General features: G+C 45.8%; 1 protein-coding gene and 2 non-coding genes across 3 annotated transcripts; all 3 read right to left on the reverse strand.

The window, feature by feature from the left end:
• Window positions 1-5,709: 5,709 nt before the first annotated feature.
• On the reverse strand, window positions 5,710-9,320 carry LOC122935681 (cytochrome c oxidase subunit 7C, mitochondrial). Its single transcript, XM_044291510.1, has 3 exons — window positions 9,162-9,320; window positions 6,751-6,890; window positions 5,710-5,790 (listed from the first exon to the last, which is right to left on the reverse strand). The coding sequence occupies exons 1-2, from the start codon at window positions 9,237-9,239 to the stop codon at window positions 6,774-6,776; spliced, it is 195 nt and encodes a 64-aa protein (XP_044147445.1). The 5' UTR covers window positions 9,240-9,320; the 3' UTR covers window positions 5,710-5,790; window positions 6,751-6,773.
• On the reverse strand, window positions 5,864-5,924 carry LOC122925289. Its single transcript, XR_006387600.1, has one exon. It is a non-coding gene; the product is annotated as a small nucleolar RNA Z39 (small nucleolar RNA).
• Window positions 8,939-9,002, reverse strand: LOC122925288. The gene has a single exon (XR_006387599.1). It is a non-coding gene; the product is annotated as a small nucleolar RNA Z39 (small nucleolar RNA).
• Window positions 9,321-16,487: the final 7,167 nt, after the last annotated feature.

Consider the following 16,487-nt stretch of genomic DNA (forward strand, 5'->3'; position numbering starts at 1 on the left):
GTGATCACTTCCCCACTCTCTGTGCGTGTGGCAGGAATGCTCCAAAATGGATTCTGTTCCTTTTAGTTGTGTTCTAATACCGGAGAGCAAACCGCAACGTTGTAGTTTGCTTTCCATCCTGAGATGCAAGTCAATAGGGACGGATCTGTTTTCTCTGACAATAGAAAACGGATCCGACCCCCATTGACTTTCAATGGAGTTCATGACGGATCCGTCTTGGCAATGTTAAAGATAATACAACCGGATCTGTTCATAACTCATGCAGATGGTTGTATGATCAGTAACAGAAGCGTTTCTGCCGGATCCAGTAAAAACGCTAGTGTGAAAGTAGCCTAAGCTGGCATTCTTCCACATCTGTGCAGTTCAGAGGAATATTTTGCTAGTCTTGTAGAATGACTTTTAGCACGTAGGATTACTGACAAGTACTGAGAGATGCAGAAAATGACAATACATTAATGAGGCAATGTACTGGGAGCAGCTTGCATCAGCATGGTGGTTATTAAGTGCAATGTCACAGGTACTTCAGACTAGGACAACCTACACATCATCCAAATAACTCGCAGCCCGTGACAGTTTAAATGACCTTAATGACACATATGATAAAGCTACAGATGGCTACATTGTAGGGGGTCTCCACTTCACTTCCAATTCTTAGAATAAGCAGATAAAATAATTCACCACAAAATGTAAGTACAGAGAGACATTCTGAATCTCGCAAACCTATTTTAGCGCTTACCGATGATTATTAGTTCTGCCTTGTTTAGGTGCTTTCACGTTACCACCAATATCTGAATGGGGAGGGGGGCTGGTCTGACTCTCTGCACCCCCACCAGTTGTTTGAAGGGGCCACATAAATATAGGTATTTTATGTTTTACTACTTTTGCAGCAAAAATAAAATAAAAATAATCACTTTTTTAAATTAAAAATAAGTTATTTTTCAGCCAACATAGCTGTCTGAGGGCTTGCTTTCTGCAAGACTTTGGGATACATATGACTTTTTGATTACTTTTGGTTCCATTTTTGGGGGGAGGCAAGATGACAAAAACAGTAATTCTGAGGGAGCTCCTTCCCTCTGTTAACCCCATGGATGCCAGAGTGGCCACTCGCTGCGGCATCAAAGGGGTTAAACGGCTGGGCTTGGTGCCATCACCATCTCCGTTCCAGAGCAGCTGCCATTATGTTTTGCTTATTTAATGCGTGGGCGCAGAGCCATACCCCCGCTAAGAGTTCAGACGTAACTGTGCCCCCAATTGCAGAAACTAACATGCAATCTGGATATACAGTATATCCATATGCCAGAAGGGGTTAAACAGCTGACAAGTGGAGATGCTGAAAATTGGACCCCCCCATTAATCTGATAGCGAATATTCTGATAGAACTCTTTGACGCTGGGTTCAGACCGGAGCGTACTTGAACTTACGCTCTGTATGCGCGATTGTACGGGCGTTTGCAATCGCGCATACAGAGACAAGCGAACGCCCATTGTCGCGCGTTCCCGCTGAAGTCCATGTACGGGAACGCACGACAAGACGCCCCAAAGAAGCTCCTGTACTTCTTGGGGCGTCGGGCGTTTTACAGCGCGATCGTACGACTGTAAAACACTCAGGCGAGAACCATTCCCATAGGGAATCATTGGTTCTTGCCTGTTGAGCGTTTTACAGCGCGTAGGAACGCGCTGTACAACGCTCAGGTCTGAACCCAGCCTTAGGGCTCATGCACACAAAGGTGTTTTTCGTCCGCATCCAATCTGCATGTTTTGAGGGTCAGATGTGGACCCATTCACTGCAATGGGGCTGCAAAAGATGCAGACAGCACAAGGTGTGCTGTCCGCATCGATTTTTCTGTTCCACGGCCCCACAAAAACATACACGTCCTATTCTTGTCCGCATTAAGGACAAGGATAGGAATGTTCTATTACAGTCTGGACATTACATGCTGCAAAATGTGGAACACAAACGGTCAGTGTCCATGTTTTGCGGATCTGCAATTGGCTGGCCGCATAAACGGCTACAGCCGTGTGAATGAGCCCAAGTATCTGCAGCAAAATCCACACCAAATGAAATGATTAATTTCACCTTCTGCATTGCAAAAGATAAAGATAAAATCTGCACATAAACTGCCATGCTGCAGATTAAAAATCCACACCAGATGTTATTTAGTTGCTGAAAACATTATCATGTGATTATATAATTTCACAAATAAAATAATCACGTGATAATGTTTTCAGCTACCATGTGGACTTTTGGATCCAGCTACATAATTAAAACACATGAGTGGCCTCCTCCCCTAAAGCGGAGGAACCCCTTTTTTCTCTCAGGAGTTTATATATATTTTACATGGACTAAAGTTCCACATGGAGTCATGAATAAGAACTGCTTAGTTCAAAACGTGTAGACTGCGAATGACACATATGGAGGTTGTACCACTGTACGAATTTTTATCACTGCAATAAAAACCGACAGCTCAAAAATTTCAGGAGTGCTGGATCGTTTTTCTCTTTTTTCAAGAGGTCTCACCATGGTTTCCTGGGCACCCAAGGACTGCAATACATGTGGCAGGTGAGCTGGTTTACCTTACAGGTCCAATTACTTGATTACAAATATAATCAATAGCTGCTGCTCTACCTGGACCCCTCCGAGGTTCAAGTCAACCAAATGGTTCACTAAATTGGCAAGGTCCACCACTGGTTGAACGTCAGTTTTCTTACAAATGGTCTCACATTATCCTTAGGGCAGGCATGTCCAAACGGCGGCCCTCCAGCTGTTCCAAAACTACAACTCCCAGCATGCCTGGATAGCTTACAGCTATTAGGGCATGCTGGGAGTTGTAGTTTTGCAACAGCTGGAGGGCCGCAGTTTGGACATGCCTGCCTTAGGGTCCATTCACACATCCGTAGTGCATTGCAGATCCGCAATACACCCAGCCGGCAGCCCCAGAGAAATGCCTATTCTTGTCCGCAATTGCAGAGCGCTCGGGAAATGCGGATGCGACCCCTCCCCATAGAGAATGAATGGGTCCGCACTCGTTCCACACAATTGCGGACGTGTGAATGGAGCATTACACACTGCCTGATACAATGAATCATTTTTTTTAGCGAATTCGAAGATGGTGAACTGGCCAGGTTCTGACATAGCAAAGCTGTAACTCATTTTACTACAACGCTTTACTGGTCAATGTTCTGATGAAATCTTGTCTTTCGTTTATACCAACATCAGAGTGGTGAGAATGCTTTTTGTAGCAGTGATTTGCAGTCTACGATAGGCTATCAGGTGTTTAGGATAGTCTCGTATGCCAGCATGTCCTTACATTCTGGATGCTGGGCATAGTTCTCAGGATCAGGGATCCCTTAGGCTAGGTTCACACCTGCAGTGAAATTCCTGTTTTCTTTTCTAGCACAGCAGCAGAAAACCAGAAGTGCTGGAACTGGCATATGCCAGACACCGACAGATCCCATTGACTATAATGAGGTCCTTTGCCTTTGCCAGAAAAGATAACGCTACACACAGGAGTAGTTTGTGCTTTTCTTGCTGGATTCTGCAGTGGAGGCTCCTGCATTGCGGATGCGGCTCTTTTACACTTCCCAAATGTATTATTTCGCATCAGTATGTTAAAGCCAAAACCAGGTATGGAAAGAAAGATTTTACAGATGGAGAAAAACTAAAAGAAACTATCTTATCATCTGCCTTAGACTGTTACACAGATTTCTGGTGACTGTTTTAATATTTTATTTTAGGATAAAATGCTGCAGCCAGATATTAAGAAGTCAATAGTGAAAAAATGACAGATGTCAACAGTCTCAGCTTTTTTTGGTAAATGACTAAAAAAATAAAAATCTAGGTCTTACATTTTTCTCCATAGGCTTCTCAGTGTAACTTCCAAAACTGCATGAAAATGGTCCATTTTGGCCTTCAGGGCTGAACACATTTTAGCCATTTTTCAAACTCATTCAGTTAATGGCACTTTTTTTTTAATCAATGCAGGTTTATTTAGCATTTTCATACACATAATTTTGCCATTTAAACATTTTAGACCCAGCCAGTAACATCACTGTACATCTGTTACATGGCGTAGGTGCAGCACAGCCCCGTTTAAGTGAAAGCCGTCTACAGCGCTGTACTTGGCGAGCTGTGAAAAGACGGCAGTGCTCACCACAGCTCCGCTGCATGCAGCGGCCTAGCCAAGTAGCTGCTCAGTTGGGGGTGCTGGGTGTCTAACCCCCGCCAATCTGACCTTGATGACCAATCCTGAGGATAGGACATCAATATCAGATTCCTGAATAAACCCTTTAAGCAGTTATTATGCAGACATTTTCCCCCAGACTAAAAAGGTATACACTATGGGGGTCATTTATGATAATACACCTATATTAGGCATATTTCTTGCACAGATTGTGGTCAAAAGTAATTTGCACTGCAATCTGAATTTCCTTCGCTTACACCTGGTCTAAAAAAGTGGGTGTGGTGGGGGAAGGGGAACGTACTCAAGAAGCAATAGACTTCCTTAGGGCAGTGTCACAGATTATTGTAGAAATGGACTAGAAAGGAATGAGAAATACAGGAAAGGACCTTCCTACAGCATCCACTTCTGTTGATGGCTCAAATAATGCCACAAAACCACAGACATGCCCTTAGTATTGTAACAAACTGCTGCAGAGAAGTGCCTGTTTGATACCCATCAGCCCAGAGATGTGTAACTGGAGGGTGATGTGTACATCAACGTCACAAGCTGGGACTTCAATTGCTGCTACTCACCCCAAAATACAATATGCTGGTACACGTCTAAATGCAGGTCCACAGTGATGGCAGAGAAGACAGCATTAAGTGCCAGGACCGCAGCAGTTGTAGCAGGACTGTGTATAACAGTGGCAGTATGCACAAAAGCATCACGACAGATTCAGCCGTGACCACAGCATGCACGTCTGACATTTCTGTTTTAGTTAAGTGTCAGTGCACCCCCCATTAAAGGGCTTGTCCAGTAATAATTATCAGGATAGGTTATTAGTGTCAGACACCTGGGAGCCCCACAGCCCCTTTCTTGGCTATGTGACATCCCTGTACATCAGTCACATTCAAGTCAATGGAGCTGACCGGCAATATCAAGCACAGCCACTATACAATGTAGGGAGCTGTGCTTCGAAAACTGCAGGGGCCCAGCTGGCGAGTTCAGAGCTCCAGCGAGTGGGCGGCTCCCTGAAATAACTGATCGGAGAGAGAGGAGGGGGGTGAGCATTTTGAATACCCTTCAATGATTTTGGCATGTTTGGCTTTAAAGGGAACCTGTCACCTAAAAAAAAACGCAACATAAAAATGCGCGAGACAAACGCGATTCCAGGCCACACTGCAAAATGTCAATCTCACAGAAGAGGGGACGGTTAGGGGGCGTGCTTATCTTGACTTGAAGCAAATAGGCCGCTGGCTGTTGGCGATTAAAACATCGTTTTTGTCATGTATGGAGCATCAGATTACTGGATCAAACACAGTAATAACAGACTGGGGGATACTATAAGGTAATGCTGGTGGTTTTACATGCGCTTTTGAGGTGACAGGTTCCCTTTAAAGCCAAACGGCCACTAATGGCATGTGGTCTGCATAACAGCAGAAGATGAGGGGTTCTCTTTCCCAGGATCATTATGAACGTAACCCCAATGGGTCAAGCACACCATCCTAACTGCGTTTAATGATGAAAAATGAATAAAGGAAGAACCAGAGTATCGTGTTATTAGTTTATTTACAACCCATGGCTGGCATGGTGGGAATAGATAGGTTTGCTTCACAGACGGTCCACGGCACCTGAAAAGAGAAAAATATTCAGAATGAAGGCAGAAGAACGTATTTATAACGTGCAGAAGAGTAAGAAACCACGTGCATCAGAAAGCGTTTACAGTATCATGAATTTTCATACTGTTACTCATCATCATGTGCACAAATCTATTTACCAGATCCCAGCACTTCAGTCATGCATGAAATCATGAGCATTTCACCAACAACAATAAAAGCTCCCGCACAGCACAAAATACTGGGACGTGTTAACGTACCCTTAAAATCCACTCCCTAGCTGCAAACTGCCCTCTGAGCGTGGCCTATTCCTGCATAAGTATACTAGCCACCAGTTTGTGGCAGCCAATACAAATTCTACAGAATTTCTGCCAGGAATGTAAGTGATTTTTGTATTATAGCTAGAGAATCCTACAACCATCTGACCCCTGGAGCTAAGAACAGAGCTGCACGTTGCTTAAACCAAAACGCTTGGCTCTTGGTGTGATGTATAATCCAGGCATGGACCTGGACCTTTCCTTCTGATCACTTGGGACAAACCTAAATCTGGCTAGCGGACACAGATCAGTTCCATAGTATGGGCTTATTCATGCGTCCGTTGCCGTATTGCGGCCCTCCTAAACCAACACTTGGAACGAGTAAGAAGAAATTTTACCATTTCTGGATAGCTTTATGCAAGTGGCACTTTCTTGAGGAAAAACTTGAAATGCTGGCACCTGAGATGCCCAGAGCACAAGTTCACCTGACGTACAGGTGAGGAGAGCTGTATAGTACGAGAGTTTAGGGCGCAGTTGTCCACATCTTCATGAAATTTAGATGAACTTAATACCCTTGTGACAAGCACACCTGCTACTTGGAATTTCCTATACAATCCAGACAAATGACTAGACGTCCGCTGTATGTCCTCTTCAGTTCACATGACAGGCTAGACTGGAGCACACAACAGTCCACCATGACAGACGGGAAGACACCTACCTTTACATTTTCTTCATCACCAATTACTTTTTCAACAACTGATGTCTGACAATGATAAAGGGAAAGGTGAATCCACTGCCGAAGAAAACCGTCATCAGTCCAAGAAGTCTCCACTTGTTCTCAACAGAAAAGGGAATGTTCTGGAGAAGAAAGACGAGGAGACATTTATCACAAGGGGGATTTTTAGTCAGTTTTGCCAAAGTCTGTGCAGCTGAAATTAGCACCAAATGTTGCACCATGTTAGACTTACAGATCTACCAAATCTACCTAATACTTGTCTTGAGAAGTTTCTCCACCATCTATGCCAGGGCTGGCCAACCTGCAGCCCTCCAGCTGTTGTAAAACTACAATTCCCACCATGCCCTACTGTAGGCAGACGGGGCATGCTGGGAGCTGTAGTTTTGCAACAGCAGGAAAGCCGCAGGTTGGCCATCTCTGACCTAGGCCATCCCTTCACTGGAGTAAGGGCTCTTTCACACCTGCGTTATTGTCTTCCGACAGAGTTCCCGGGGCGCTCCAGAGTGACGTCAGGGCGCCCCACGCTCATGGATGACGTGATCACATGGCACATCATCCATGCACATGGGGCGCTCTGACGTCACTCTGGAGCGCCCCGGGAGCCGCGCGGACTGTAAGTATACCGCTCCCCCGCTCCTACTATGGCAACCAGGAAGTTAATAGCGTCCTGGGTGCCATAGTAACACTGCAAGCATTTTGAAGACGGATCTGTCTTCAAATACTTTCAGTACACTTGCGTTTTTTCCCGGATCCGGCGTGTAATTCCGGCAAGTGGAGTACACGCCGGATCCGGACAACGCAAGTGTGAAAGAGGCCTAAGACTGCAAAAATGTTTGCAGCTTTCCAAGAGTTGTATGTCAAATCTGGGTTAAAGGGGTTGTCCAGGATTAGAAAAGCATGGCCCCTTTATTCTAAACAGTGGCACATCTGTCCACAGGTTGTGTGGTGTTGCATCTCCGCCCCATTCACTTCAATGGAGTTGGGCTGCAAAACCAATATGGACAGGTGTTCTGCTGTATTTTCTGGACAGCCCCTTTAAAGGTACTTTCACACTTTCGTTGGGAGGATCCGGCCGGCAGGCAGTTCTGCTGCCGGATATTGAAATCTGTATGCAAACGGAAATCATTTGTAGACGGATCTGTCTGACAAATGCATTGAAATACTAGATCCATCTCTCTGGTGTCATCTGGAAAATTATTTATAATCTTCACATTTTTAAAGGTCTGCGCATGCGCAGACAGGAAGACCAGATCAGTAAATGCAGACCGGGCACTAATACATTACAATGGAAATTAATGCCAGATCTGGCATGTGTTCCAGAATTTTGGACAGAGAAAATACTGCGGTATTTTCTCCAGCCAAATACCATAAGAGAGACTGAGCTGAAGACATCCTGAACGGATTGCTCTCCATTCAGAATGCATGGGGATATAACGGATCAGTTCTTTTCCGGTATTGAACTCCTAGGACAGAACTCAACGCCTGAAAAGAATAACGCTAGTGTGAAAGTACCCTAAATCAGCTCAACAAGCCAACCACCGCCACTTTTCAAAACTGGAGTGTACTAGTGCAGAACATCAACATTTTTGTGCAAATAAGCCCAAATACTTGCTATGCCCCTCTCTGTGACTGAGAACGTATCATGACCTGCACTCCAGCAGAGGCTGCCAACAGATCCAAGAATAAGGTTAGTAGAGCAGAAACGTATAGATGTAGATAAAACACTGATAGAGAAGAGCACAAACCCATTTCAGTATCCTTTCTTACTGTGTTATCAATGCTTGAAATAACAGGCCTGAATCCTGCAGGACATCACGCCCTGTCCTTATCCAGGGATCTCATAAGGACATGAAGAGCTGCATGGCCCAGGCCTGTGACATCAAAATCTAAAATAAAAGGGAAGGAAGCTGTTAGCACCGTGTGCGACAATTGTAATATTTCATTCAGATGAGATTATTCTCCAATAAAGACCTTACTGAGTCATAGTTCACACAATGACCAGAGGTGGTCACCTTCTATGGGGCTGAGCTTCACCAGGGCCACATCACATTGCCTACAAAAAAACTGCCTTCTCAAACGGGTGATCAGCAGAGGTCCCGGGTGTCGGACCCCAACCAGCCAGATATTATTAGGGTCTTTAATCAATCAGTGTGAGGCCGAGGACAGCGGGTACATCAGAAAGCGTTTACAGTATCACAGGTCACCTCATACTAATATGCTATCATCACTTGTACCACGTCCCAGCAAGGAGCAGACATCACACGGGACCTACCCACCTCCTAGGGCAGCGAGGCCTCCCAGCCGGGGCCTAGGCCGCACCTCAATCTTCTCTCCCGCCATACAGCAAAATGTGACCAAAGAGAACCCGCCATTAACCTCTCCCTTCAGGTTACCTTGCCTGGGCCTTCCTCATAGTGGCCGCTTCGGCGGACGGCAGAGGAGGTGAACCTACGGACAGCCTGACCGAACATGATGGCAGACAAGGAGACACTGGCACACCGGCTGTAACCTCCAGCTCTTACTTCCGCCCGAGCAGAGGGGAGGAGACGGAAGCGCTCGCTGGCTGTGGTACAGGTGCATGCTGGGAGATGTAGTTTGCGATTTCTCTCTCACACGATAAGCAGGACAGTAGCTGAACTGCCGAAAACTACAACTCCCGACGACACTAGCGCTCACTTCCTCTCCGTCCCGCCTTTTTCTTGCACGTGCAGAGAGACTAGTGATATAATGTAGAGCAGTCAAGGTCAGACTAAGGGAAGGTTGTGTGCGGCAGCACTGGGTTTATGAGGTGCCTGCTTCTTCGTGCAGTGTTGGAAATGGCTAATGGAAACCTGTAGTTGTATGTTGTCATATGGTTAGCAGGGAAAACGTCCCTTATTTTTAGATGAAAAAAAAAAAAAAAAAATGTTCCCTGCTTAACCACTTCAGCCCCGCTAGGTGAAACCCCCTTCATGACCAGAGCACTTTTTACACTTCGGCACTACACTACTTTCACCGTTTATCGCTCGGTCATGCAACTTACCTCCCAAATGAATTTTACCTCCTTTTCTTCTCACTAATGGAGCTTTCATTTGGTGGTATTTCATTGCTGCTGGCATTTTTATTTTTTTTGTTATTATTCAAAATGTAACGATTTTTTTGCAAAAAAATGACATTTTTCACTTTCAGCTGTAAAATTTTGCAAAAAAAACGACATCCATATATAAATTTTTCGCCAAATTTATTGTTCTACATGTCTTTGATAAAAAAAAAAAAATGGTTTGGGTAAAAGTTATAGCGTTTACACACTATGGTACAAAAATGTGAATTTCCGCTTTTTGAAGCATCTCTGACTTTCTGAGCACCTGTCATGTTTCCTGAGGTTCTACAATGCCCAGACAGTAGAAAACCCCCACAAATGACCCCATTTTGGAAAGTAGACACCCTAAGGTATTCGCTGATGGGCATAGTGAGTTCATAGAACTTTTTATTTTTTGTCACAAGTTAGCGGAAAATGATGATGATTTTATTTTTTCTTACAAAGTCTCATATTCCACTAACTTGCGACAAAAAATAAAAAATTCTAGGAACTCACCATGCCCATCACAGAATACCTTGGGGTGTCTTCTTTCCAAAATGGGGTCACTTGTGGGGTAGTTATACTGCCCTGGCAATTTAGGGGCCCAAATGTGTGAGAAGAACTTTGCAATCAAAATGTGTAAAAAATGACCGGTGAAATCCAAAAGGTGCACTTTGGAATATGTGCCCCTTTGCCCACCTTGGCAGCAAAAAAGTGTGACACATCTGGTATCGCCGTACTCAGGAGAAGTTGGGGAATGTGTTTTGGGGTGTCATTTTACATATACCCATGCTGGGTGAGAAAAATATCTTGGTCAAATGCCAACTTTGTATAAAAAAATGGGAAATGTTGTCTTTTGCCAAGATATTTCTCTCATCCAGCATGGGTATATGTAAAATGACACCCCAAAACACATTCCCCAACTTCTCCTGAGTACGGCGATACCAGATGTGTCACACTTTTTTGCTGCCAAGGTGGGCAAAGGGGCACATATTCCAAAGTGCACCTTTCAGATTTTGCAGGCCATTTTTTACACATTTTGATTGCAAGGTACCGTATTTTTCGCCGTATAAGACGCACTTTTTCCCCCCCAAAAGTGGGGGGAAAATAGCAGTGCGTCTTATACGGCGAATGCAAATTATTTTGCGATTTTCAATAATACACCCGCTGCGATGCAGGCTGGGAGGACGGGCGCTGGCAGTGTGTGAGTCATACGTCACGCGCCTGCGCCGCCCACTTTATGAATGAAGCAGGCGGCGTGGGCGCATGACGTATGACTCACGCTGCCAGCGCCTGTCCTCCCGGCCTGCCTCCTCCCTCCTCTCGGCGAGCGCTTGTAGTTGTAAGTACTCCGCTCATTATGCGATTATGCACATAACTATTTACTATTAGATATACGATTATACAGTGAGCGGGGCCCGTGTAGTAGTATACAGTCACTGCACGGGCCCCGCTGTCATTATAAAGCCAGATGCCGGCCCCCAGACCTGTATTGAGGGTCATTCACTACAGGGTAGCTCTTATTGGGGTCTCTGTGTATGACACTTATGGAGGGGATCTGTGGATGACACATAGCATAAGATGCTATATATGTGTCATCCACAGATCCCCCCCATAACTGTCATACACAGAGACCCCAATAAGTGCCACCCACAGATCCCCCATAAGTGTCACCCACAGATCCCCCATAAGTGTCACCCACAGATCCCCCATAAGTGTCACCCACAGATCCCCCATAAGTGTCACCCACAGATCCCCCATAAGTGTCACCCACAGATCCCCCATAACAGTGCGTCACCCACAGATCCCCCATAACAGTGCCATCCACAGACCACAATTAGTTCAAAACCCACCAAAAGCACACCTTTTGGTTCAAAATATTTTTTTTCTTATTTTCCTCCTCAAAAACCTAGGTGCGTCTTATAGGGCGAAAAATACGGTACTTCTCACACATTTGGGCCCCTAAATTGCCAGGGCAGTATAACTACGCCACAAGTGACCCCATTTTGGAAAGAAGACACCCCAAGGTATTCCGTGAGGGGCACTGCGAGTTCCTAGAATTTTTTATTTTTTGTCACAAGTTAGCGGAAAATGATGATTTTTTTTTCTTTCTCTTTTTTCCTTACAAAGTCTCATATTCCACTAACTTGCGACAAAAAATAAAAAATTCTAGGAACTCGCCATGCCCCTCACGGAATACCTTGGGGTGTCTTCTTTCCAAAATGGGGTCACTTGTGGGGTAGTTATACTGCCCTCGCAATTTAGGGGCCCAAATGTGTGAGAAGTACTTTGCAATCAAAATGTGTAAAAAATGGCCTGCGAAATCCGAAAGGTGCACTTTGGAATATGTGCCCCTTTGCCCACCTTGGCTGCAAAAAAGTGTCACACATCTGGTATCGCCGTACTCAGGAGAAGTTGGGGAATGTGTTTTGGGGTGTCATTTTACATATACCCATGCTGGGTGAGAGAAATATCCTGGCAAAAGACAACTTTTCAATTTTTTTTATACAAAGTTGGCATTTGATCAAGATGTTTATCTCACCCAGCATGGGTATATGTAAAATGACACCCCAAAACACATTGCCCAACTTCTCCTGAGTACAGCGATACCAGATGTGTGACACTTTTTTGCAGCCTAGATGCGCAAAGGGGCCCAAATTCCTTTTAGGAGGGCATTTTTAGACATTTGGATCCCAGACTTCTTCTCATGCTTTAGGGCCCCTAAAAAGCCAGGGCAGTATAAATACCCCACATGTGACCCCACTTTGGAAAGAAGACACCCCAAGGTATCCAATGAGGGGCCTGGCAAGTTCATAGAAATTTTTTATTTTTTTGCATAAGTTAGCGGAAATTGATATTAATTTTTTTTCTCACAAAGTCTCACTTTCCGCTAACTTAGGACAAAAATTTAAATCTTTCATGGACTCAATATGCCCCTCAGCAAATACCTTGGGGTGTCTTCTTTCCAAAATGGGGTCAGTTGTGGGGTGTTTGTACTGCCCTGGCATTTGAGGGTCTCCGCAATCATTACATGTATGGCCAGCATTAGGAGTTTCTGCTATTCTCCTTATATTGAGCATACAGGTAATGAGATTTTTTTTTCCGTTCAGCCTCTGGGCACAGATTTCTTCATTCGCATCGATCAATGTGGATGAAAAAATCTCTGCCAAAAAAAAAAAATGGAGGGGAAAGGCGTCTGCCAGGACATAGGAGCTCCGCCCTACATCCATACCCACTTAGCTCGTATGCCCTGGCAAACCAGATTTCTCCATTCACATCAATCGATGTGGATGAATAAATCATTGCCGGGATTTTTATTTTTTATTTTATATATATATATATATATATATATATATATACAAAGTGTTTGCCAAAGCATAGGAACGCCGCCTCCTCCTCAGCTCGTATGCCTCGGCAAACGTATCTGTCACTGCAGAGGAGAAAATCCCGTCTTGCAGCGCCGCATACACCAACTTGCGTGTAATCTGACAGCAGCGCAATGCTTCTGTCAGAATGCACATCGGTGCTGCAGCTAGTCAATCGGTTGGTCCACCTGGAAGGTAAAAAAAGAAAAAAAAGAAAAAACCAGGCCGCAACGCAATAATTTTATTAACTTTGCAACAGAACATATAAACTTTAACTTTTATAACTGAACATTAACGTGTTTGCTTACTGGTGTGTTTTTTTTTTTTTGTTTTTTTACCTCCTTCCCCATGGGTCAATGTGCAAAGCGCAAATCGCCCAAAGATGTGGCGAAGTGCGTTATGCACTTTGTCCCATGTGAAAGGAGACGTTTGCAGCAGCAGTGAGTGAATGGGCCCTAATAGCCCTGTGTGCCTGTCCTGTGAGATGCAGTCCCTATGCTAATAGTGTACCTGTGAGTGGTACTTCCGGAAACACTCTCCAAGGCATAGGGCAGGGTGGTCCGGACAGTCAGGACAGAAATAGCGGGTGTCACGCCTTATTCCACTCCTGCTACAGACACAACATCTTTTTCGGGGTGACTGTTCGGTTGAGGTACCAGGAACGACATTGGGGAAATGTCGCTCGTGTAGACGGCTAACTACACTGGTGGTTGGGGCCACGGAACCTCCTGGATACAGGAGGTTCTCGATGATCTCTTCCTGAAATTTGAGGAAGGATCCAGTTCTCCCAGCCTTACTGTAGAGAACAAAACTATTGTACAGAGCCAATTGAATTAAATATACAGACACCTTCTTATACCAGCGTCTGGTGCGTCGGGAAACTAAATACGGAGACAACATCTGGTCATTGAAGTCCACCCCTCCCATGTGGAGGTTATAGTCGTGGACTGAGAGGGGCTTTTCAATGACACGGGTTGCTCGCTCAATTTGTATTGTCGTGTCTGCGTGAATGGAGGAGAGCATGTAAACGTCACGCTTGTCTCTCCATTTCACCGCGAGCAGTTCTTCGTTACACAGTGCGGCCCTCTGCCCCCTTGCAAGACGGGTGGTAACGAGCCGTTGGGGGAAGCCCGCGCGACTAGTTCGCGCGGTACCACAGGCGCCAATCCGTTCTAGAAACAAATGCCTAAAGAGGGCCACACTTGTGTAAAAATTGTCCACATAAAGATGGTACCCCTTGCCGAATAAGGGTGACACCAAGTCCCAAACTGTCTTCCCACTGCTCCCCAGGTAGTCAGGGCAACCGACCGGCTCCAGGGTCTGATCTTTTCCCTCATAGACCCGAAATTTGTGGGTATAGCCTGTGGCCCTTTCACAGAGCTTATACAATTTGACCCCATACCGGGCGCGCTTGCTTGGGATGTATTGTTTGAAGCCAAGGCGCCCGGTAAAATGTATCAGGGACTCGTCCATGCAGATGTTTTGCTCTGGGGTATAAATATCTGCAAATTTCTGGTTGAAATGGTCTATGAGGGGCCGAATTTTGTGGAGCCGGTCAAAAGCAGGGTGGCCCCTGGGACGGGAGGCGGTGTTGTCACTAAAGTGCAGGAACCGCAGGATGGCCTCAAAACGTGCCCTGGACATGGCAGCAGAGAACATGGGCATGTGATGAATCGGGTTCGTGGACCAATATGACCGCAATTCATGCTTTTTTGTCAGGCCCATGTTGAGGAGGAGGCCCAGAAAAGTTTTAAGTTCGGAAACTTGGACTGGTTTCCACCGGAAAGGCTGGGCATAAAAGCTTCCCGGGTTAGCGGTGATAAATTGTGTGGCATACCTGTTTGTTTCGGCCACAACTATGTCTAAAAGCTCCGCAGTCAAGAACAGCTCAAAAAATCCCAGGGCCGAACCGATCTGAGCTGTCTCAACCCGAACTCCAGACTGGGCAGTGAAAGGGAAAACTACGGGTGCGGCTGAAGTTGGGGACTGCCAATCAGGGTTTGCCAGCACCTCTGGGATTCTAGGGGCTCTACGGGCAGGTCTTTGCGGTGGCTGCGACGGGGTCACTACTGCACGTGCAACCGTACCAGCTTCAACTGCCCTTCTGGTGCTCGCTACTTCACCAGGTTGTACGGCAGTGCTGGTACTAGGTCCAGGGAGGGCTGGGCTGCTGGTGTATGCCTCACCACGTAATCCGACAGCACCAGCCCCACTCTGCTGCTCTTGAAGCGGATCCTGCGCAACCTGCTTTCTACAGGTTCGTATTCTGACCCGCTGGATTCATCAGATGAGGGTTCCCACTCCTCATCCGACTGGGTCAGAAGCCTGTAGGCCTCTTCAGAGGAATACCCCCTGTTAGACATGTGGGCAACTAAATTTAGGGGTATTCCCTGAGACTACCCAAGAAAAAAAAAAGCAAGCCTGTCTTACAAAGGGGAGGCTAGCGAAGTACCGGAGGCCGCTGCGGTTGATAAAAAATATCAAAACTGATTTTTTTATCGCCGCAGTGCGTGTAAAGTGAATGTGCAGTGATCAAAAAAAAAATTTTTTTTGTCACTGCGGTGGGGCGGGTGTGGGCGAACGCACGTGTGGGCGACCGATCAGGCCTGATCGGGCAAACACTGCGTTTTGGGTGGAGGGCGAACTAAAGTGACACTAGTACTATTATAGATCTGACCGTGATCAGTTTTGATCACTTCCAGATACTATAAAAGTACAAATGCTGATTAGCGATATGCTAATCAGCGAATAACGGACTGCGGTGCGGTGGGCTGGGCGCTAACTGATCGCTAACTACCTAACCAAGGGACCTAAACTATACCTAAAACCTAACGGTCAATAACAGTGAAAAAAAAAAGTGACAGTTTGCACTGATCACTTTTTTCTTTTCACTTGTGATTGACAGGGGTGATCAAAGGGTTAATTGGGGTTCAGGGGGGTGATCTGGGGCTAAAGTGTAGTGTTTGGTGTACTCACTGTGAAGCCTGCTCCTCTGCTGGATCCAACCGACGAAAAGAACCAGCAGAGGAGCAGGCAGCCATATAACAGATCATATTTACAAATATGATCTGCTATCTGGCACTTTGATTGGATTTTTTAAAAATCAGCAACCTGCCAGCCACGATCATTGGCTGGCAGGTTGCTGACGAAATACTTCTCGACGAAATGCCGGCGCGAACTGCGCACGCGCGGGCGCATACTCGCGTCATCTCGCGTCTCGCGAGATGACGCGTATATGCGTGACTGTGCGCAGCGCTGCCACCTCCAGACCGCACATCTGCGTTAGGCGGTCCGGA

Source organism: Bufo gargarizans, chromosome 1 (assembly GCF_014858855.1).
Source record: "Bufo gargarizans isolate SCDJY-AF-19 chromosome 1, ASM1485885v1, whole genome shotgun sequence".
Lineage (NCBI taxonomy): Eukaryota > Metazoa > Chordata > Amphibia > Anura > Bufonidae > Bufo > Bufo gargarizans.

Excerpts from the sequence above, each read along its gene's own strand:
- LOC122935681 (XM_044291510.1), bottom strand. The coding sequence starts at position 9,239 with ATGTTCGGTCAGGCTGTCCGTAGGTTCACCTCCTCTGCCGTCCGCCGA. Across the intron at positions 6,891-9,161 it reads ATGAGGAAGGCCCAGGCAAG|AACATTCCCTTTTCTGTTGA; the intron begins GTAACCTGAAGG and ends TTTCTTCTCCAG.